Source organism: Carassius carassius, chromosome 41 (assembly GCF_963082965.1).
Source record: "Carassius carassius chromosome 41, fCarCar2.1, whole genome shotgun sequence".
Classification (NCBI taxonomy): Eukaryota; Metazoa; Chordata; class Actinopteri; order Cypriniformes; family Cyprinidae; genus Carassius; species Carassius carassius.
In genome coordinates this window covers 8,857,246-8,880,546 of record NC_081795.1, presented here as the reverse complement: position 1 = coordinate 8,880,546, position 23,301 = coordinate 8,857,246, and the positions used below count along the sequence as shown (strand labels likewise).

Here is a 23,301-nt window from a genome sequence, read left to right as displayed (position 1 = left end):
AGCCTACAGGATGGATCTGCTAGTGTCATAGGAAATTTTCTCATGTCAAAACTCGTCTTTGTGGTTTAGGTTTCCCAGGGAGAGTAGATGAGTAGGTGAGACAACACTTTAAGCCCTCAGTGGAATGAACACACAACTAAAGCTCCACATTCCAGTCCACGGAGGGTTGACACAACAAACCAGGCGGAATGACTGGGATTAAACTGTTAGGACTGACAGAGCACTGGACAATGTGCAGTGCTTTTATCTGTCATTATTAGTTATTGTCAGTCATTCAGGATGGTGTGACTTTAATTTAATTTTAGATTTTATTTATCTACTAATTTTATGTATTATTTTAGATTTGAACTTGGATTTATAAACATTCTTTAAACATAAAAAAAAAATACTAGGACAATATTTTAATTTTCAGTTTATTGAAAAAGAAAAAAACCAGCTGAATGAAATGAAGGAAAACAATCAGCACACTTTCTCAAAAGATCTAAAGACATACTGAAAAATAACATCTGACAAACTGGAGACAGGCATCAGTGCAGGAGAGTTTTTTTTTTGTTGTTGGATGGAAGTGAAATCATAGAACCTACCAACTGTGCTTGAGAAATACTCGAATAGGACTACCTTTTCCCTTTAAACATTAAAGATAAGGCAAACCCTACGTAGATGCCACATACTCATAAAGGCTCTACAAGCACAATCATAAATGCTTAACATCAACGGCACTATGCTTAATATAAGCATAGTCTCTGATTGAATACAATAACTAATTGATGTCAAACCTCTGGCTACATTTGTAGGGCTCTAGTTCTTCACTTATGGTATTGCATTGCTCCTGATGTTTACAACTACTGTAGTCTCCTTAAAAATATGTTTTTGCACTGACAGGTTCATTGTGATTGTCTATACACTGATAATCCATTGGAATGGCCACTTGAGGTAACAGTCACACCATTAATAACAATAATACCATTTTAAAACATAAAACTCAAATAGCCTGAAAGTTACAATTCATCTCTCATTTTATCACCCTTAGGCCGAACTAGCCTGCCCATAAAAAGAATGGAGTTGGTCTTGTTGTCTTTCACAAGGAAGATGAAGGGATGGTCAGCGTAGAAGAGCTTCGGGTTCCTCATCTTCTCGCTACCATAAATGCTGGTGTCAAATGGGTTTCCCTCTGTGTCCCACTCCAAGGCAGAAGCATGGAAGACATTGGCGAGGTAAAGATCTTTCTTGCCAGAAATGTTGGACAGGTCTGCCTTAGACTTGTCCACAGCTTCAGTGAGACCAAGTTCTGCAAGGTGTTTCTGCAAAGCAAGACAAAAGAGCCTCATATATCATACAGAAAATATTGGTTGTTGTAATATAGCAACCATATAGCAAAAATCAGCCATATTTACCTGAAGGTCGTGGCTGACTTCCATGCTAACTTTAGGCAGAGAGATGGCGACTGCTCTCTCCTCGAGCTTGCTGACCCAGGTGTCCAGTTGCTGGCGAGTGAGCAGTTTCTCCAGCCTGTCCAGGGGCTCCACGTGGTAGGGCATGATGAAAATCATGCTGGACTTCTTATGTGCCAAAGGCATGCTGACCACAAACAGCCTGTTCTGTGTGTCTTCATAGAAGCCGTAGATACCTGTAAAGGGCAAAGTTAAAACTGTTAAGTTTGCTTGTAGTTATAGTAGATTTTTAGTAAGAGTTTTCAAAACAAGCTGTTGGTTTTACCTGTGCGATGCATCATTGGAACAGAGATCGTGTGAGAGCGGGAAACCAGGAAACCACGGTTGTCAACCATCTTGTGGTGGAACTTCTCATCCCAGTGGGCTGTGGAACAGGAATAAACTATTAATATGATTCATAATTAGATTAATTTTTCTAGTCATCATTGTGTTTGTTCGGGATAAATAATAAAGCTAAATGTAAGTATTTAATTAAAATTTTTTAGCTATAATTTATTATTAAAGTAAATATCATCACTAACTTAAAAAAAATGGGAAAAACCAGACAATAACAATTGGGGCTAGTTACGAATCAATGATTAGATATGATTTCATAATTAGTAATTAAGTATATCAAAGTAAATATACATCCTAACAAAAAAATTATAAAAACGTAATGACATAACAAATGGGGCCTGTCAAGGTCAATAATTAAATATAATTTAATAAATAATAATTAAATATGATTAAGTCATTCAACTATTAAGGTAAATATCCATATTCCAAAAAAAATAAAAATAAAAAAAATAACAGGACAACAATTGGTGGCTAGTTCAACATTAACAGTTAAGTATATTTAATTTAATAAATAAATAAACATGATTTATATAGACATTCCTGGAACTATTAAAGTACAATAAATATCCATCCTATCTAAAAAAAAAAAAAAAAAAAAGCCAGGACATAACAGGTCCGTATAAATACCTGAACTGAACTGACATTCTTGGAAGTATTCAAATAAATATTAATTGGGGGTTCACCCCAGATTAATTGATAAATATAATTTAATAATTTAACATAATTTTATATGGCATCTTAAATTAAAAAAAAAACTACAGAAATTCTTACGTTTAAAGAACATAGCGTTGACAATCATAGCCCCATCTGTGTTTTTCACATCCTTGGTAATTTCTGGCAGCTTTCCGTCAGTTGACTTGGCAGCCCACTCATTGATGGAGTTAATGGCGCTTCTCTTATCACGGAAGTTGATCTTCGAGTGTTCGTAGTTGTAGTGCTTCTTGCTGTTCTTGACAAAGTCGTCGGAAAAGCTGACAGAGCTTGGGCCGTACAGCCTGTTGCTGATCTTCCACGTGATATTGCGGGCCTGGGGGTCGCTCACCTCATTCAGAAGCTCGGACAGGCCTGTGTGCAGATGGTCATCCTTCAGGGTGTCAGCCTTCAGGAGACTCTTCACCTGGGTAGCAGTGGAGGATTTCCCCCCCATGGCGACCATGCCCAGAGAGGAGGCCACCACCACAGGAGAGATGAGGATGTTGTCAAGATCCTTTTCTTTGGCCATATTGTGGTAGAGACTGAAGGCCAGGTTTGCACTGGTGTCTGCCATGGAGGTTGCATGGGGACTCATCTTTTTGTCCTGACCGGACACGGCCACAGCCAAAAGGCACAGAGCAATGAGGTTGGATACAAACATGCTTGCTTTATTTGTGGGTAGTAATGAAAGCCTAGAAGAGAAAAGAGGCAGCAAGTGATACTGAGTGCAAATTTTTCACTAATACAATTCTTATATTTCTTTGTGTCTATTATAGGAACAAAAGGCTGCATAGTGAATTGTTTGATCATTATATTAGTTTTAAATCATTTAGTTTTTTGATTTTTACGTTTTTGGAATGTATGCACCCCAAATAGTTAAACCTACAGAAATAAAGCCTGTAGGCCATGTTTTCTAGGTCAAACCAGTAAAACAAAAAGCAACGGCAATGACTAATCAGACAGGAATGTGCAGCTTAACGCGAGTCTGCTCTTTTATACAGTTCTGAAATGTGCCAAATCACTTTAAAATAAGTATTTTTTAAAATAAAATAATGTTATGTGTCCCTTTCCACTAACAACCTTAAGATAGCATCTTATGTAAATCAGCATGGTTGTTCATTCACATATTATGTTTGTCTTTTCCATCATCTTGGATACCTTGATACGTTTTCATATTCATAGTTGTCAACGATTGCGATTTTCACTCTGAAAGACAAGAGGTGCATTTGGGTAATCTACACAAAAATCTTTATACACATTGGTTAATGTGAAAAAAAAAACACTCCTTGCTTCTCTTAATTAGGCAAACGGTTTAATTTGAAGCAGAAGTCTGCTGCTACTTTGTGCACACAGAGAAAGAAAGACATGCAGACTCTTCTTATTGGCTAGATTAAGATCTAAGGTGGAAACTTTCGACCAATCAGAACTTCCACAGTGGACCTGCATCTGAATTCCAGAGGTAGCACAGATTGAGTGATAGCATAAAAAAACACTCCCAAATGGAAAGATCTCATCACTCTCTACATTTTTACACAATTACACAAATCTTGAATATTATGCATCATTGAAAATGATCTAAATTTATAAAAACTATTACCACTGAACAGCAAATGACTGTCCAATGCATGTAAACTTGTTGGTGTTTTAACTTTTTTTTTTAATTATTATTTTTGTCTAGTTTTGCATAAGTTTAAAAAGTAAAGAAATAACTTTTTTCCTTACTTCTTTGGGGGAAAAAGCTGACTTATTAACAACTTTACAGTTGATTTGGGATTTCATTACCTGCTTTAAATTCACTTTTAAAAATGCTAAATGGACTGAAAAAGCAAAAAGAAGAGTAAAAAAGAGTATTCTCTGACCCTGTGTGCAGTAGCCTTTTTAGCAAGCAAAGAAAAAAAATCCACATAAATATTTGTAAAATAAAAGCATTTTCCCCAATACTTACCTTGGACAGCTTTATGAAAGTGCTCCTCTTCTTTTCCAGATGTTCTCCTCTTCTTTTCCCAATTGCTTCTTTGCTGCAGAGTGTTTGAATGTTTGAAGCAGGGGAAAGATTATATACTCCAGGAAAGAAACTTCTAGAAGCTGGAGCTGGGCTATTCAAATGAGGATGTTTGGATTTCCTAGGAAAACTGGGAGAGCCCTCCCTCTGGATCCAATGACCACAAGATTCAACCTCTGCAAGGTCCTAAAGCCTTCTGAAATCTGCAAACAATCAGCTAATCTCTGCCATTAAACTAGTGTCATCTTCATTTAAACTATGAGTCATAAATATAAAATTTTATATATTGGCATGAAGTGTATAATGGAAGATGATAATGTTTTGTCCTGTATTAGATTTTATCACCTAATGCAGATTTGCTCTGCTGAGTTGGCATTGTTTTGCACAGCAGAATGTGCATTTTATGTAAGATTATAAAGAATATGAAATGACCGTCTGTCAATAAATTACAAAACAACCCCAGGATATATGAAGTATCGATTATAATTTCATAGTTTTCCGTCTGGCAAAATTCCTTCTAGATTCTTCTGTCGGGGGATGCAGATACATGCTCCCAAAGCTCACATCCTCCCCCAACACTGCCACGTCAAAGCTTGAATTCTTTTTCAGGCCATGGGTGTGATGCAGCAACACACATATATATATATATATATATATATATATATATATATATATATATATATATATATTTCAAAGTAACTTTTATAATTTTACTGAACTTAATATAGTATTTTTTGGTAATGTATAATATGATCATTCTTTTGCACATTTTTTTGTTGTTGTTTTGTTTAGTTAACTAAGTTAACTTCTCTCTCTCACTTTCTCTTTCTTTCTTTCTTTCTTTGTGTAAATTAATCAAAGTCATCCATGCATCAAATGAGCTCTATAAAAATACACTGAAGATATAAAAGCTCTCAAATTGTTCTAAAAAGTTCAGATTTTTTATTTGGTAAATTTCTAAATGTCTTATAAGCACAAAAGCATGTGTTTTGTGCATTGACCACCTGTGAGTGGAATGTGTTGTCCAAACATGTGGCGCTGCTGCAAATGGCAATCTGTTGTTTACCAGAGAGTCTCTTTAAACATCTCAGTTCCCCCAAGACTTCAGTCTTGCATGTGTCAGATGCCTTACCTGCTACAGTGCCACAACACTCAAACTTTGGTTATGTTTTAAAATGTTTCAAGGATATATTCAGATATGTTCATGGAACTTCAGAAAATCTGCACAAAGCAGTCATTGAGTTATGGGCTGAGCTGGGGGGCTGTGCCAAAAACGTATGATGTAAGATGTGAGCAAAGTTACTTCTTAAACGCTGATGTAACTTAGTACAGCATTGCATGTGTCTTTGATTTCTTATCTAAGACGTGCGAAAAGGTGAATTTAGTGAGAAAAACAATTTACGCTGGAATTGTGTTGTCTTATCACCATGGCAATCAGAAAACCAGTTTACATTGTGTATTAAGTTTGATCTACAACACCAAGAATTTTTGTTTTGCTTTAAGTTCTTCTTTTTTTTGCAAGACAAAATGACCAACTTTATAGGGTGGGTGCAGTAATCAGTTTTTATAGAACTGTAAGATAAAATAAATGCAAAGTAGGCAAACCTCCTCAAAAGTAGCATGGGAGAAATCGTGGACTGAATGGGCACTTCAGTGTTGGAGATTAAAGGAGCAGGGCCTCAACTTCCCCCGGCCCACTCAACACCCCATGTGCATCACGCGACTGCTCCTTAACTACTAAGACAATTCATTTGTACATTAGCTTAGAATTATCACACATTATTTGGGATATTGGCTCTGTCATGACTACAGGGAGAACAATCTTTGCAAAAACTTATGAGGAGCAATGCCCTTCAGCATCTCAGGGCCTTTGTGTGTTGCATTAATGAACAGACTCTTAGCTGTCGTGGATAAGGACTAATTGACTGTGACCTTAGTCACTTTTACTAATTGAAGGCACAAAGATTAGCTCTTAAGGTGTCTTTGCTATGTTGTAGGTTTTGAGGTAATTATTCAGATAACCTTTCCCTTGAATAAGGAACAAAAAGTTGCTTAACTCAAAACTTAATTTTCAGCCACTAGATGGCGATCAAAGGAAGCAGTTGTATCTTGCGTGATTGCTTTCCCAAATTCATGGGTTGTCTGTTTCTTTCCATTTTTCTCTCATTAAACAACATGCAATTGGGATTTGGGGCTCAGTGCTCCAAAATATTGTTTATCATCCTTTTACAGTTTCTGCACTGGCTACCTATTAAGTTCCGTATCAGTTACAAAATATTATTATTTACCTATAAAGCTCTAACATTCTTCCTCAAGGCCAAATGGCCCACAAATAAAGCACAATTCAGCTGGATTTTAGTTTTTAGTTGTATGGTTCTTCACTTACACTATTTAAAGCATTATGTTCTACTATTCATTTGAAAGCACACCTTAATATAAGATATTTTTTATTTTTACAGTTGGAAGAAAATTGGCTTTTTTATTAAAAACTACAATTTGTGAACAAGAAAGAATACAAAAAAAAGAAACAAAGAAAAAAGTTAGAAATAATTCTACACAAGAACTATACATAGGAGTACTACATTACAAGTCTTTGTTTGAGACTGCATAAGGATTCATCATCATTCAAAATCCACTACTGCGTTAGAGTTCCTAGCTTTCTATTGGTCAAATGCTCTTTTAAACTTTCACAAAATCACAAACTGTGATTTCTTCTTTGACAACTTACAATTATTAATAATAAAATTAACAATAACACAATAATAATACAATTATTAATGTAAATAACAAATAAATAATAAATACACTAAAATATAATGTTGTGTTTCAAGCTTTGCACAATCATTTGAATCATCAGACCGGACAGTAGGGAGCACAATAAGACAGAGCAGCATTTGGCCCCGCCCACATAGCACATGCCCCGCCCATAAGCTGTGCTGCTGTCTCGCTTCTGTAAGCACGAGCGCAGGTACAGTACTCATCTGACAACACAAAGAACGCCTGGAGCAGAGCAAACAAACAGCTTGTGCTTTTAATCCAGACACTTTTTATTGTTTCTAAACATGCTTGTCGTGTCCGCCGGTGCGAGTGCCTTTTAATTTGGTCTCATATTCTTTTAAACCTCCTTTGGTTGAGTTGCGTGTCAGTTTTTAGCTACCTGTCCCGTTAGGTGTGGAAGGAAGGAAGGAACGCACGCACCCAACGTTCCTCCAAAGTTCACTATCTGAACAGCTACAGGGCAAACGCGTCTCGATAAGGTAAGAAAACTTTTAACATGTTTTTCTTCCTTTAATTTCATCATCTGCTCTTTTAAATGATTGATTAAATCGTTGACCACTATTAGATGGTGAACTGTTTATGTATGGTATTAAATGAATGTAAAGCCATTAGTTTAATGTGATCATTTCTGTCATATTAAAAGGCAATCTCAGTGCATAGCCTATTGCTAGGACGCAGAGGGTTGTCTAATGTTTACAGGGTACGACTTCGTCCTTTTGATAAAGATGTACATATTACAAATATGTCAGAAAAACTTGAATGATTTGTTTTGAATGCTTTTACGTTTAGCTAAGTGTGCAAGGAGCGCCAAAAGACATTTTGCCTCGCTCGAACATTAATAGATCTTGTGGTCAAAATGTTATGCTTTATGATGTGTGTAGACTTAAATGTGATAAATCCTCGCCTGCCAAGCGGATACGTCCTTTCTGCTTTTGTTTATAAGGGTGTTTTCACCCTCAACATCTCTAGTCCTGGAGCAACAAATTCTAAGCTCTTATAGAGAAAAATATTTCTATGTACAGGTAAGCACCTTATTACTGATAAATTAAGTAATTAAGAAAAAAAAAAAACGATTTCAAGAAACCAGAATAGCTATTTGCTTACTCTGGTTTCGGTAATTAGGTTCATTATTTTATGTGACACTCTGACTAACACTGAAACTCAGTAAATAATCAATTAATAATAATGGCTGGTTTAACAAAGGATGTTGATCCAGGAAAATCTTTTAATAGTGTAAATAACGTTAAACACCTTAGAGGATATAATCAGTGCAATCATAACCTACATCACTGAATCTCACTGGTTGTTCGGCCAGATATTCTTGCTTTGTTTAATCTTGTAATCTACTGTACCACTTAACTGTTGTCCTTTGACTTGTTCAATATCAATGCTGCTTTACCACTTAAAGGGATAGTTCACCCAAAAATCATAATTATGTCATTAATAACTCACCCTCATGTCGTTCCAAACCAGTAAGACCTCCATTTATCTTTGGAACACAATTTAAGATATTTTAGATTTAGTCCGAGAGCTCTCAGTCCCTCCATTGAAGCTGTGTGTACGGTCTACTGTCCATGTCCAGAAAGTTAAGAAAAACATCATCAAAGTAGTCCATGTAACATCAGAGGGTCAATTTGAATTTTTTGAAGCATTGAAAATACATTTTGGTCCAAAAATAGCAAAAACTACGACTTTATTCAGCATTGTCTTCTCTTCCGTGTCTGTTGTGAGAGAGTTCAAAACAAAGCAGTTTGTCATATCCGGTTTGCGAACGAATCATTCGATGTAACCGGATCTTTTTGAACCAGTTCACCAAACCGAACTGAATCGTTTTAAACGGTTCGTGTCTCCAATACGCATTAATCCACAAATGACTTAAGCTGTTAACTTTTTGAATGTGGCCGGCACTCCCTCTGAGTTAAAACAAACCAATATCCCGGAGTAATTCATGTACTCAAACAGTACACTGACTGAACTGATGTGAAGAGAGAACTGAAGATGAACACAGAGCCGAGCCAGATAATGACTCGTTCACGAGTCAAGAACCGGTTGCATCGGTTTTCGGATCCCCAGTAGTTCTTTCGGACAGTTCGATTCAATAAATCGGTTGAAGAAAATGGTTCACCGGTTTTTTTGCGCTCGACGTAATGACGTCATTGGCGATGATTGCAAGCCTTCGGTTTACCTGGGCTCATAACAGCACAGAATCAGTTCAGAATCAATCACCAAAAGAATCAGTTCGGTTCAGACGCTCTGTGTGTCGGTCTGCTTCATGCTGAATCACACATGCGCAGTTTCATCAGCTCCTCGTTTCTCGAATCGGACACGTCTGACAGAAATGGTTCTTGACTCATGAACGAGTCATTATCTGGCTCTGCTCGGTGTTCATCTTCAGTTCTCTCTTCACAGCAGTTCAGTCAGTGTACTGTGCTAATGCGTATTGGAGACACGAACCGTTTAAAACGATTCAGTTCGATTTGGTGAACTAGTTCAAAAAGATCCGGTTACATCGAATGATTCGTTCACGAACCGGATCTGACAAACTGCTTTGTTTTGAACTCTCTCACAACAGACACGGAAGAGAAGACAATGCTGAATAAAGTCGTAGTTTTTGCTATTTTTGGACCAAAATGTATATTCGATGCTTAAAAATATTCTAACTGACACTCTAATGTCACATGGACTACTTTGATGATGTTTTTCTTACCTTTCTGGACATGGACAGTATACCGTACACACAGCTTCAATGGAGGGACTGAGAGCTCTCGGACTAAATCTAAAATATCTTAAACTGTGTTCCGAAGATAAATGGAGGTCTTACTGGTTTGGAACGACATGAGGGTGAGTTATTAATAACATAATTATGACATCATTTACTCAACCTTAAGTTTTTCCAAACCTGTATGAGTTTTTTTTTCTTTCTGTTGAACACAAAAGAAGGTATTTTGAAGGAAAGCCACTGACTGCCACAATATGGAAAAAATACAGTGTAAGTCAATGGCTATTGTCAGCTGTTTGGTTACCAACATTTTTCATTTTTCTAATTGAGCCACAATTTTCTTTAAAGACATTTTCTTTTTTAAATTTTTCTTTTCTTTTTTTTCTCCTGAAAGGACACTATTATGGAATACTAAAAGCACTAAGACTTTTTTATTTTCAAATATTTGCCCATTTGTTTGACACGTCTAAAATGACATAAGAGACAAAACCTAAACCAAAAGTAAAAAATCCTGTTGCTTTTGCATGTTGCAAAAAACACTCATACTGGCTTTTATGTAAGCTTTTGTCTGGACTTAAGAATAAAGATCTGTTAGCTGAGTAAAAAGAATCACTGTTGCCCATCTCTAAGGAAACAGTCTTCATTTATCTAGCATGGTGGGTGTTGAATTATCCTTCCTTATTTGTAAGTGAGCAGGGTGATGCTGTGAGATGACCTATTATTATTGTCACTCCTGTGGGAGCTGAGCCATGTGCTGTCTTTGATTAGTTCACACCCCCCTCCCACATGTCAAGGAATAATGGACAAGACTTTGAGACTCAAAGCACAGCGTTGCATCATTAGTGGATGACGTCTACTCTCTTAAGGACCCCGCATTTCATGAGGTGCACTTTAATACTTGGGTTCTTTAATCTTCATTGTGTTTGACGTTAGGTGATTTTTAGCTTACTGTTGTACTTAGAGTAGAAATCTGTGGTTATTTGATCAGTAAGGATTTCTTTGTTAAATAGGAGCAGTTAAATTTAGTTAATTCTGAGGCCTTACTACTGTAGCTATGACATGTTTCACTGTATGTTTTGTCTTCAGTGCACTGAAAAGTTGCATCAGTGTCACATGGAATACATTTTTTTGTATTATAGTGATGATGTAGTTATGACTTTTGCCTGAGAAATTTAGCAAATTTTATAGCACAGTCTGAAGAAAAGCAGAGGTATAGTGTTTGATGGTGAAGTACTGGCCTGTATTATATCATCTGGCAGTAAACAAATTGAGGCTTACTGCTGCACATCTATTCATAGTTTTCACGTGATGTTACACCCTTATGAACGCTCACCTGGAGGGCAAAACAAAGCTTTCCTTAGCTGCTTGCCAGTTATTTTTTTTTACCAGATTGGTACTAAGTACTACTGTACTAAGACTGTGATATTAAGGGCCAATTCCACATGCACCTTATTAATGATGCATACAGGTAAGCAGATGTGCACAAAATATAAACACATGTTAAACATTTCCCCATAGAAAGCCATTATAAAAAAATGCTTATCGTGTAAGTTAGAATGATCATACAATATAGAGTGCAACAGTTCTGGAAGTAAAAATAAAAATCCTCAATAGGGAAATATATTTTTAATGTTAACTTGTAAACCTTTAGAGACAGACACATTGTTTTTGAAGAATCATGTTTAAAAGCGTTATTCATGTTGAAAAACTACACGATCCATGATTCTATGGAGAAAATTCCACCAATCAGAGAGCTCGGCAGGGCACACCTGCACTCATGAAGTACTTCTGTTTCAAATACAATTTTGTAATGTTGCGATTCACCTCGCAGCTGGTTGGTTTGGTCCGTGGCTTATAATGCTTTAGTGAATACAGAATAATTTCTTTGGAAAACTTAATGGAAAAAATACTTCGGGGACTAGTGCCACAGAAAAATCGGACATGCACTGTTTCATGTTTTGGGTGTATCTGCTTGATTGCACATAGTATATAGTGCATCATCAATCAGGTGTACACTAAATTTGTTCTTTTAATATCTAAGTCTTAATACATTAAGGAATGCTAAAGTCAGCAATGAATTAAATATTAAAGCTATTTATTTCCTAAATGCAGATCTTATTGTGAACATTTCATTGTGCATATGATTTTTTTTACAGATCAAATTACAAATATTTTTTATCAGAATGAAATGTCATAACTAAACTTTACTTCTGGTAAAAATGACAGACTTCCGTCTTGTGATGTATGCAGGACTCCTCAAATCATTTTGTCCACTTAAACTTAAACTCCGCCCCTTCAAATGTGAAGTGCACATCTCAGCATCCAATTAACAACTAATGCATAGAACAATATCTGTTACACTCAGATGTACATCACAGTGTAAAAAAAAAAAAAAAAAAAGATCTGTCGCTACTTTCGTTTCATTCTAAGGTTTTTCACGGTAAGCTGTATATAAAAGTGACCAAAACTTTGTTTTTGTTTTTTCTTTTAAGGGGTGATTTAAATATTTGTGGCTTGAAAATTGGTAAACTGATAGGCCTGTGCTGCAGTTCTATGGATGTTTTGCTGCCAAGGTCTCTGCACGTCACATGATTTGAAAACTACGGCCACGTATTGCATACGTTGCTCAGTTGGCACCTGTGCTTACTACCGCTCAGATTTTAGGTGGCAAAGGAAGGGTTAAGGCTTTGATGGCCTTAGTTTTGGTCAGAACAATGTTCCCTCTGTGTCTGCATGCCTCGAATGCCTTTGTCAGGTGCTGGTTTTCCAGTGAAATGTTTCAGCACCTAGTATATGATTAAAGTCTGATCCAGAATTACAGTACTTTCTTCTCACCAGTCCACTGGACTTAATCACCAGGGATCGTTGCAAACTACTCCAATTGGCCATTCTTGTGCTTTCGGCATTAGCATTCAGGGGCAGCGGGTTCAGCTGGATGGAGAACGTGCCAAGCTCAGCATCCCTCTGTTTGGAGTGAGTGAAGGCATCTGAGCACAGTATGTTTATCCTGGTTTGTTGTTCGTTTTGCTCTGTCCCTCGTGTGTAGGAGGTGTTGATTCACTTTGTCTCACTCTTTTAAGATTTTTGTCCACTAATTTTGAATTTAATTAGGATTTAGTGTGCATTTAGTATTGCTTTAGAAATAAAACAATGCACATCCTGATACACAGATCCTGTTTGAATTCCATGTTTTGATATTCTGCACTAAGACTTTGTTCATATTCCACATAATTTGGATTGTATTATAAATCTAATAAGTGAAATTCATTCTGACCTTAGTGGAACTCATTTTCAAATAACTGAATTATGGATTGGATTCATTTTTGGATGTACTGTTTTGGCCAGTATGCCAAAAAACATGCCAGATTTTTGCTGCCTGTCTTAAAAGAGCCTTAAAGGGCTCTCAAAACACAACCAGAAAAGCTTAGCATAGGAGTACATTCTAACCAAAGACGGTTAAAAGAAGGCAGTCAATTAGATGGCTAAGGAGGAATGATTACTTAAAGAACACCACTGAGCGGTGTTGTGTCTTTAGCTCCATTTAGCTCTCCTGAATAAATGATGGGCAGTGTTGGGGAAAGTTACTTTTAAAAGTAATGCCTTACAATATTGCGTTACTCCCTAAAAAAGTAACTAAATACGTTACTTAGTTACTTTTTATGGAAAGTAATGTGTTACATTACTTTTGCGTTACTTTCACGTTACTTTTTAAATATGAGCAGGGCTTGATTGTTTTTAATATAAGAAGTTCTATTTATAGCAAATGTAAAAGCCCTTTCACACCAAAAATATTGATAAAAAAAATACTGATAAAAATATTTAAGAATGGTTCTTTGTAATATTTCACTACTGTTTAAAAGTTTGAAAAATGTTTCTGAAAGAAATGTCTATTGCTCACCAAGACTAAAAACTGTAATGTTATTAAATATTATTTAAAATTGATTTATATTTGTATTATTTTAAAGTGCAGTTTATTTCTGTGATGTCAAAGCAGAATATTCAGCAGCCATTACTCAGTCTTCTGTCACATGATCCTTCATAAATAATTTTAATATGCTAATTTGGTGCTCAAGAAACATTTCTTATTACTAGCAATGTTGAAAACAATATGCTACTTGCTTTTTATTGAAACTGTGAAGTATGTATATTCATGATTCTTTGGTGACTAGAAAATTTAAAAAAATCAGCATTTCTTTGAAATGGAAATCTTAAGGAAACATTATAAATGCCTTTACTGTCACTTATTTTCAATTCATTGAACCGTCCCTGAATATAAGTATTAATAAAAAAAAACTAAACTTCTAAACAGTGGTGTACATTTTTTATTTTGACCTATTATTTGTAAATTTTATGCTTATTCGAGTATCACTCCATTAGCTTAGTAAAATGGTAACATAACTGTTCAAATCATTTACTAACTGAGTAATGCACTATTTGTATGGCACATATAGAGGTTGCTGATGAGGTCACATGATCAGGATGGCATCTGCTATCTACTGTATGTAGGCAGTATGCATCTTGGCAGCTGTCTAGGTTTTATAACAGAGCTAATCTGGATCATAATTAACTTGGAAATAAATTGCCAAAATGGGAGAACTTCTAATATGTTAAAATTAATTTGGTATGGTGATAGAAAACTGTAATACTGTAATTTTAAAAACAAATCTTATTGAGCAAATTTCTTGGTGGTTACTGTTGCTCAGACTTGTGTTGTGTAGTGTTGCAGGTCAGTCATGATTTTGGCTTTTGTTCCTCTACTGTCTCACTTTTTTTCCCAAATGGCACCACCTGCTGCTTTTAATTAGTGCCAGAGAGTAACTAAAATATCCGGAGTCCACAGACGCCGCCCAGCTCTCATCTTTGGCATTTTAAATCATAGACTGTCTCCAATCAGGGAGGAAGGAGACGTGTGTAATACTATATTGCTAGCCTTATAATTACTCTGACTGGCATTTAGCACTGTAAAACATAGGTAGTTGTTCTGAGAGAAGTGCTTTGTGTCACTTCTCACAACTGCTAAATTATGCCAACTTTTAATTGGTTCCAGTTTACGGTGCTAAATTTAGCTTTCTGAGACTAGCTTTCTGATAAATTAGTCTTATTCACAATTAGCTAGTAATTGCCTGTTCGTTTTTTATTATGCCATTTTAATTAGAGCCAGTGTATCATTTTCTCTCAGGTTTTTATTAAGTCATATTGTCCTGACAGTGAGTGTGTCTTCTAAAAAGACATCAAGTAGAAAAATGACAGCATCTAACGGCTGTGTTCAAGGTAGCTTGTATAATAGAGGAAAGGAGCTATATTTAACTCAATTATATTACAGTGTCTTCGATCAGTCGGTACAAGGTCTTCCTTTAGATGCTCGTGTCTCAGTGTTTGCTGACTGTTTTTTTTTGTCCATTGAAGATCCTTTCCTTGGCCTGTGAAAACTTATTTGTTTGACCTCTCCACCCAAGAGGACAGAGCCCTCAGTGAGTGAGAACTGAATAAGGAATTTCATTGGACATTTGACCCACTTCATACGCTCAGCGATCATGAGCGGTTTATCATGATTATGAAAGCTGTCATGTAATGGCAGTCTATAAGTCATTTAGTAGTAGGAGATGAAGGACTTGCTTATTTGTTTTTGATTGCCATGTGTCCCTGAACCAGCCTTTTAATTAATTTACATGTCAGAGACTGATTAAAAAACACACCTAATTTAATTAGCCTTTTTTCCACTTTTAAAACAATTCCTGTTTAAGTTCTTATGTAAGGAACAGGTGGGAATGGCATGTAATGAATGGTCAGATGATCATTATCGCAAAATAAACCCTGACAAGGTGATCAGGAAATAATTTATTATTTAACTTATTTGTATTTCATTACGACAATCCACCAGCTTATCTACTAAAAAGAAAAAAGAAAAACTAGAAATTGCAGATTGATATGTGAATGTAGCATTGGTATGTTGTCAACGGAGAGCAGTGAAATTTAAAGTTTAATGGTAATTATAAAAATTATTTGATGCTCTGTGCCATATTTTTTGTAATAACCTATTTCAAAGAGCATTATTTTTTTTTACAAAAATCCTGTTATTGTGAAAAGCTGATTATTAAATAATAATAATGCAGTTAATTTTTACTTGCACTAACATTTTGCATAATAAATTAGTGAGTAATAAAGCATTTGGTTTGGAATGTTGTTGTTTGATTCATAACTCTATTTAACGGTCCTTATAAATGATGTTGGACCTGGCCATTTAACATAATGAATTACGGTAAGAGAGGTCCATTGTTTTCTTGACAGTATGAAGAATTGTAGCCTCTCCAATTTGATAGTGACATTTTTAATCTGTGCAAGTGTAGACTGCAATCCCCATGTGTTTTCTTCAGGCTCATTTAAAATCTGAGGTGAGGTAATCACTTTAACAAAAAAAAAAAAAAAACTTGGGCATTTATTTGTCATTTTTTGTGTCACTTATTGGCTCAGAGCTTCACAAACAATATATTTTGCTGTTACATAAACATTTTCCATTACAATGTTTGTGTCATTAGCCGCTATGTCATAATGTTGCTATTTCTGCATTGTGGACCCTCTGAAATAACAGATTTCCACATCAGCATTTTGTCATTCTCATTTGCATTCTTAGTGGGCTGTGGTCTGTGAAGCCGGCACATCTTTTTTTAATGCCAGCATCTTTACGGGGAAGTCGTGGCCTAATGGTTAGAGAGTCAGACTCCCAATCGAAGGGTTGTGAGTTCGAGTCTCGGGCCGGCAGGAATTGTGGGTGGGGGGAGTGCATGTACAGTTCTCTCTCCACCTTCAATACCACGACTTAGGTGCCCTTGAGCAAGGCATCGAACCCCCAACTGCTCCCCGGGCGCCGCAGCATAAATGGCTGCCCACTGCTCTGTGTGTGTGTTCACAGTGTGTGTGTGTGTTCACTGCTCTGTGTGTGTGCATTTCGGATGGGTTAAATGCAGAGCACAAATTCTGAGTATGGGTCACCATACTTGGCTGAATGTCACGTCACTTTCACTTTCACTTTTTCACTTTCACTTTTGGGTGAAATAGATCAATGTCTGAAATCAATCAAACATAGAGCTTTTGTCAGTGTTCTGTCACCAACAATAAGCCTAATTGGACTTGATCCGTTTTTTCCCCCCATAAATAATATAGTGTCCCAAGCATATTTAAAAAAAAAAAAGCTTTTGTGTTCAGTGTACATAACTTTGTCAGATCGACCGGTAGGTAGTTACTTCTCAGTGTTTTGATTACTGATTAACAAATATTTTTAATGTCCGAAGCTGATACCAACATAGGGTAAAAATGGAAAATGTGCTGATGAAAAGATCAGTAAATCCTGGTCAATATATCAGTTTTTTGCTATATGTACTATTGCCCCACGTTTGGCGCCAGATATGCTGGTTGTTAAATGGTTTTGTGGTTTAAAATGGTTTAACTGGTTACACAGGTTAAATGTCCTGCATATGCCCTCTCTCTCTTTTTTCCCGAAGTTGCTAAATTTTTGGTCTTAGTATGTGTTTGAGGGCTAAACAATACTGGATAAATTCCAAGCTCTTCCAGGAAGTTTTATAAAATAATCATTTAGAAGTATGGCTGTTAAAAAACTTGAAGCAGAATAAAACCTTTTAATAGGCAGAAGAAGCGTGCGTTGCACAACCACAAAAGTTTTCATTTTAGAAAAAGAGCTAATGCATAATTTTCAGTTTGCTTAATAGGCAAATAGTTTCTCCAACAATATTCCAAGAAACAACTTCCACCACTCAGACTCTGTCTGTGTTTATTTAGGTGTGCTGTGGAGGAGGTCAAGTCCGAACTGTTTGTGGTCTTTGTAAATTCCAGCCTGAAGTGTTTTAAAAAGTGTCTGTGAGCGTCTAATCTGTGAGGTCACATTCTCTTCTTCGTTGTGAGGGAGTATTTCAACTCAGCAATTGTACAAAGTGTTTGGCAGTTTTAAGCTAACAGATGGGTCATCATAATACCTTTTAGTATAGAGAGAATGAGAAGGGGTGCCGCTGACACAGCATTGAAACGCTTCCATTTAGGAGGAGTCAGACATAAACAACCTGCTAATATGGGTCAGGTCATGGCAGGGCCTGTATCATATTTATCATCCCCAAACACTGTTTAGTACATTGTCCGTGGTGCATCATATAGTCGCTTACTTGCTATGGTTTAGTATTAAAATAAAAACAATGTGTTTTATACTGTTTAGATACAGTACATGGTTTGGACTAGTTAAATGCCAGCTTGGCTGTAAAATAGTTTTTGTTATTGTCTTCTTGCTGATTTCTCATGCTAATCAATATTATTTTCTCATAATTAACAGTACAAAATGTGTTGTGCATATTATACAAAATATTTCATGGATATTATACAAAATATTCTTTAAGGAGCAATTTGTTCCAGTTCTGATGGATGGAATAATAGATGCTTTAAGGGAATATTTTACCTGAAACAAGCGAAGTAAAGTTTAAGAAAGCAATTTGTCTCCTCCTGTGGAAAAATGCCACACCTTTGTCCTGTAAATTGATAAGCTTTGACCTCTTACCACTGAATAAAAACAAAATGTCCTCTACCTTTACCTAAGGCTAACAGGCTTTTATTATTATTTTCTTCTTATTATTATTCCTTGATTGCCTGAGGTTACTTTGAATATCTCATAGTATCACAATGACATCTTAAATAATGACTCAGGGGCTTGTTTAGTTTGTCGCTGCAAGCTTTCTAACTTCCTTGTATTTTGCTCAGTGTGACCGTTAGTTTGACCTGAGTATGTAGTAAACATGTTTAAGATGCTAATAGTAGATTGACTCACAGAGGCCTTTTCTTTCAAATTTAGCATTGTTCAGCAAGTTTTGGCTGGCGAAATCCAGTCATTTTAAAAAGAATCCACCTAAATGAGAATTTCACATGAGGGCAAATAATTCCAAGCAGATTTCGCAACAGGTTAAAGTTGGACACATGGATTTGCCACACTGACCAACAAAAAACTGCTTGGTTTTGATATTGACTTCTATGTGAGGGACATGCATTGCTATGATATTGACAAAACACAATGGACCTTTCTTGGTCACAAAATTAAGTCTAAAATTCACAAATGTGACCACACCTTAAGGCTCTTGAAACTGTCATTGATATATATATATATATATATATATATATATATATATATATATATATATACAGTACAGACCAAAAGTTTGGACACACCTTCTCATTCAAAGAGTTTTCTTTATTTTCATGACTATGAAAATTGTAGATTCACACTGAAGGCATCAAAACTATGAATTAACACATATGGAATTATATATGGAATTATATACATAACAAAAAAGTGTGAAACAACTGAAAATATGTCATATTCTAGGTTCTTCAAAGTAGCCACCTTTTGCTTTGATTACTGCTTTGCACACTCTTGGCATTCTCTTGATGAGCTTCAAGAGGTAGTCACCTGAAATGAGATGCTTAGCACTTGTTGGCCCTTTTGCCTTCTGTCTGCGGTCCAGCTCACCCCTAAACCATCTTGATTGGGTTCAGGTCCGGTGACTGTGGAGGCCAGGTCATCTGGCGCAGCACCCCATCACTCTCCTTCTTGGTCAAATAGCCCTTGATGCCTTCAGTGTGACTCTACAATTTTCATAGTCATGAAAATAAAGAAAACTCTCTGAATGAGAAGGTGTGTCCAAACTTTTGGTCTGTACTGTATGTATGTATATATATATATATATATATATATATATATATATATATATATATATATATATATATATATATTCTTTAAACTCAACCTTTCCCTACTACTCTAATCTGAGATGCAAACTGCTGAACCGTTTCCCTTAATGGAGGCTGTTTGTCACTGTTGCGGGGCAATAGGAAATGAAGTAGCAGAAAAAGAGAATATTGTTCCTAAACTCTCACCCATTTCAGAGTCTTAAAAATATGGTACAAGAGTCAACTAGACATGAAACTCTTTCTTTTACATTGATTAAGTCAACAGAATCTGTGTGACTTTATGTACAGTATGTGTTTTTATTTTCTGAGAAGTCCGGTAGAAATCATAGGGAAAATTCTATATTCACAATTCCACTGACAGTGTCTAAAAGTGAACCTTTTTTTCTTCCCAAATGCTTAACCGTGTTTACCTTCTCCTGAACTGGTGACCCAGCAAAAAGCGGATTTATTTAAGGAGACTTGTAGAGTTTTGTATTGGAATGTGACTTCATCGTTGTCTTGTGTAATAGCATGTTTTTCTTTCCGGAGAGTTCTGTTGAGACAAGGAACAGCTGACGGCTGCATTTCATCACTAGTTCATAACAACAGTGACTTAATTATTTTAACCTCCTGTGTTCATTTATTGTGCCATTTAATGTTTGGATGATATAAATGAGTGAATACATGATGATTTATTTTTATTTATATACAAAAAAAATATAATTCTAGATTTTCCTGGCATGCATTAAAAATGTAAAAACTTGGTGTAAGAAGTCTTTCAGCCATGTCTGGCATGACCAGATACCCTATAATTATCCTACCTTTCCTCTCCAAGAACTGCAACACACACAGCAGTAAATATGCTTCATTGTTTGGCAGTTCTCCAAAATAGATTCTCTTCATGGGAGAGCAAAAATAATTGCTTTCATTACAATTAACAAACACTGACAGCTAATTTATAGAAACACAAGGTCATTGAAGCTCATTCTGGTTATGTAAGAAGTCATTTACGTCATATAAACACCGTTAAAAGAGTGTGTTTCAGTCTGGCTTGTAAAAGCTGAGCATTTTAATACAGAATTTCATATTTAACTCCAAGGACATTGTTTTTTAGTAGAGTAGCTGATGCTAGTTCAACATCACGGGTCCTAACCTTCACCGTAGCCCTTTGCAGATTCATCATTGTTGAAATGAGGTGATGTGATGTCTGATGTTGCCAGTTATGTTCAGCTAATCAATAGAAGAGTCTCTGCTATTATTTTCCATAAGCCTTTGGGTTACTTTTGAAGTGGACATTCACATGAGACCTTGATGATGTAAACTAACTCCCACTGCTTTGTTGGGTCTTCTAAATGCCGGATACGCCTCCCACCAGTGCAGTGCACATGAAAGACTGCAGGTGGTCTCTGTTCTCTCCCTGATGTCCCTGATTAATGTTTGGGTGCACTTGGCAATGATCTATTTAGCAGATAAGCATTCATAGATATGATGAGGCATGCTAATAAAATACGAGAGCCCTCATCAGATGCAGCGAGGAGATTAATTTGGAAAATGTTCTTGTGTATTTTTTTAACACGACTTGTTTTCATGAACTTTATTTCTGTCTAGATCAGCCTATATGTCATATTTTTACAGCCCTAAAAAGTTTCTGAAAATATACATTACCACTCAAAAGATCGGGGTTGGTAGGATTTTTCAAGTCTTATGCTCACCAAGGCTGTATTTATTTGATTAGGAATACAGTGAAACCAGAAATCATGTGAAATATTTTTATTCTGATATGCTGATTTGCGGCTTAAGCAACATTTCTTATTATCAATGCTGAAAACAGGATAATTTGATAAATAGAAAAGTCTTTACTGTCACTTTTGATCAGTTTATGCATCCTTGCCGAATAAAAGTATTTCTTTCTTTCCTTCAGAATAATAAATTAATAAATGCATAAATAAAATACTGACCCCAAACTTTTGAACAGTAAAATAAACAACATTTCTTAAACATAAAACTTTTTTAAAACTGATTTTGTAGCAGAAATCCAACAATAGACAACACTGAAAGTAATTCTCTGTCAGCTTTTCCACAGTGCTTAGATTTGTGCAAATGAAAAGCTGTCTCATTAGATGACAGTGTTTTGGCTGATTCCAGGGCCGTCCTGTTTTCCCTGATAAGGGTTTCAGAGGCTTAGTCCCGCACTCACAGAGACTGATAAGTAGGGGAAAATTTCTGAGCTGAGGCTGCAAGAATGTGAATTTATTCTCTTGGGCAATTCAGCGATGATTAATACAGACAATGTGCCGATCTGATGACTGACACACATGAACGCGAGGACGGTTGAGGGTCCACTACTGATACACTGGCAGTTTTTAGGTGTTAATGGGATCAGACAGAAAGTAGGCTGTATTTATATATTTTTTTTAATCAAACATGTAGTAAAAACTTTTTAAAAAACTATTTAGAGGATCTGGCAATGAGCAGTGACAATGTTGGACATAGACTCTTAGTTCTCCGCTTCCTTCCCTCATAAGATTTATGGATGTGTCATCTATTTTAAGTGTTACATAGTGCTAATGCTAACACGCTTTTTGTTTTATGCAATGCTCTGTGTGTGTCTTTTTACAGGGTCCTTGGCGGTGAGTGGGATGATAGTGAGGCAGGTTGGAGTCTGGATTGAAGGAGCATGGTGAAGCACCAACCATTACAGGTCTATGAGAGACAGCTGTGTTTGTCATGTCTAACTGGGATCTACGGATGCCGCTGGAAACGCTATCAGCGGTCACATGATGACACCACCAAGGTGAGTTATCCGTCGCCAAGCCGTCTTGATATGATGTGAAGACTTTATTACAGCTCAGTTCACACAGCTAATATTTTAGATGTCTCATTTGAAGTTTATCACACATGTTATGTTTATAGTGTTTATATGAACAGTTTTGATGTGGTAAAGTGTTTCGGACAGATTTCCATGAACAGTTTTTAAGGCAGGTTCACACTGCCCAAAAAAACTGCTGTGACTCAAACAAGCAATTGTTGACTTTTCTGATTCTTTGTCATTTCATACTGATTTTAGTGTTTGAAGACTAATTCAAACCCAATAAAGAGTCATTTTAAATGATTTGTTTAAAAGAACTGACTCAAAAGAGTCACATAAATGATTCCTTTGTGAATCAGACTATGCTGATCCACCATGTTAGTTGTTGTGTGGAGTCCTTTAGAAAACTCTGTAGGTTCTTTACTTTTAAGTAACAACCTATACATATGCAGATTGTTTTAAAAATATAACACACTTTTAAAAATTAAGGTTCTTTAATGGCATTAAAGGTTCCATTCCAATTATAATGGAAGGTTCTTCAAATTATTAAAATATTATTCACATAAAAAAAAGGTTCTTTAAGAACTGTTCATAGAAAGGTTATTTTGGAAAACCAGAATGGTTCTTCTGTTGCATTGCTACTAAAACCCCTTCTTGAAACCTTTATTTTGAAAAGTGTAGGTTATCAAGGATAAGAAAATAATCAGGTCACATGTTGAGTCATAGTTTCCAAGGAAACTTTTTTGAAAAGATCATCAGTTAAATTAGTCAATTAAGGGTCAAAGTGCCATAT

The 23,301-nt window shown here is 36.0% G+C and overlaps 2 protein-coding genes across 8 annotated transcripts in view; one reads left to right on the top strand and one right to left on the bottom strand.

Moving 5' to 3' along the window:
* Positions 1 to 413: 413 nt before the first annotated feature.
* LOC132123570 (serpin H1-like) lies at positions 414 to 4,514 on the bottom strand. Of its 2 annotated transcripts, XM_059534286.1 has the most exons (6): positions 4,426 to 4,514; positions 3,639 to 3,686; positions 2,559 to 3,172; positions 1,717 to 1,815; positions 1,395 to 1,627; positions 414 to 1,301 (listed from the first exon to the last, which is right to left on the bottom strand). In XM_059534286.1, the coding sequence occupies exons 3-6, from the start codon at positions 3,139 to 3,141 to the stop codon at positions 999 to 1,001; spliced, it is 1,218 nt and encodes a 405-aa protein (XP_059390269.1). In that variant the 5' UTR covers positions 3,142 to 3,172; positions 3,639 to 3,686; positions 4,426 to 4,514; the 3' UTR covers positions 414 to 998. The 2 variants fall into 2 exon arrangements, with proteins under 2 accessions (XP_059390269.1, XP_059390270.1); XM_059534287.1 differs by lacking the exon at positions 3,639 to 3,686.
* A 2,907-nt stretch (positions 4,515 to 7,421) lies between these two features.
* The window catches only part of LOC132123569 (glycerophosphodiester phosphodiesterase domain-containing protein 5-like), a 44,439-nt gene continuing 28,559 nt past the window's right edge, over positions 7,422 to 23,301 (top strand). For 2 of the 6 annotated variants that reach the window (XR_009426539.1, XR_009426538.1), the window contains exons 1-2: positions 7,422 to 7,739; positions 22,319 to 22,493. Coding sequence is in view for 4 of the 6 variants with exons in the window: in XM_059534284.1 (XP_059390267.1) it covers positions 22,377 to 22,493 (117 nt within the window). In the remaining 2 variants the exon portion in view is untranslated. Of the gene's footprint in view, positions 7,740 to 12,954; positions 12,976 to 21,932; positions 22,090 to 22,318; positions 22,494 to 23,301 lie in introns of those variants that run through there. The other 4 variants (XM_059534284.1, XM_059534281.1, XM_059534283.1 and 1 more) reach the window with 3 other exon arrangements.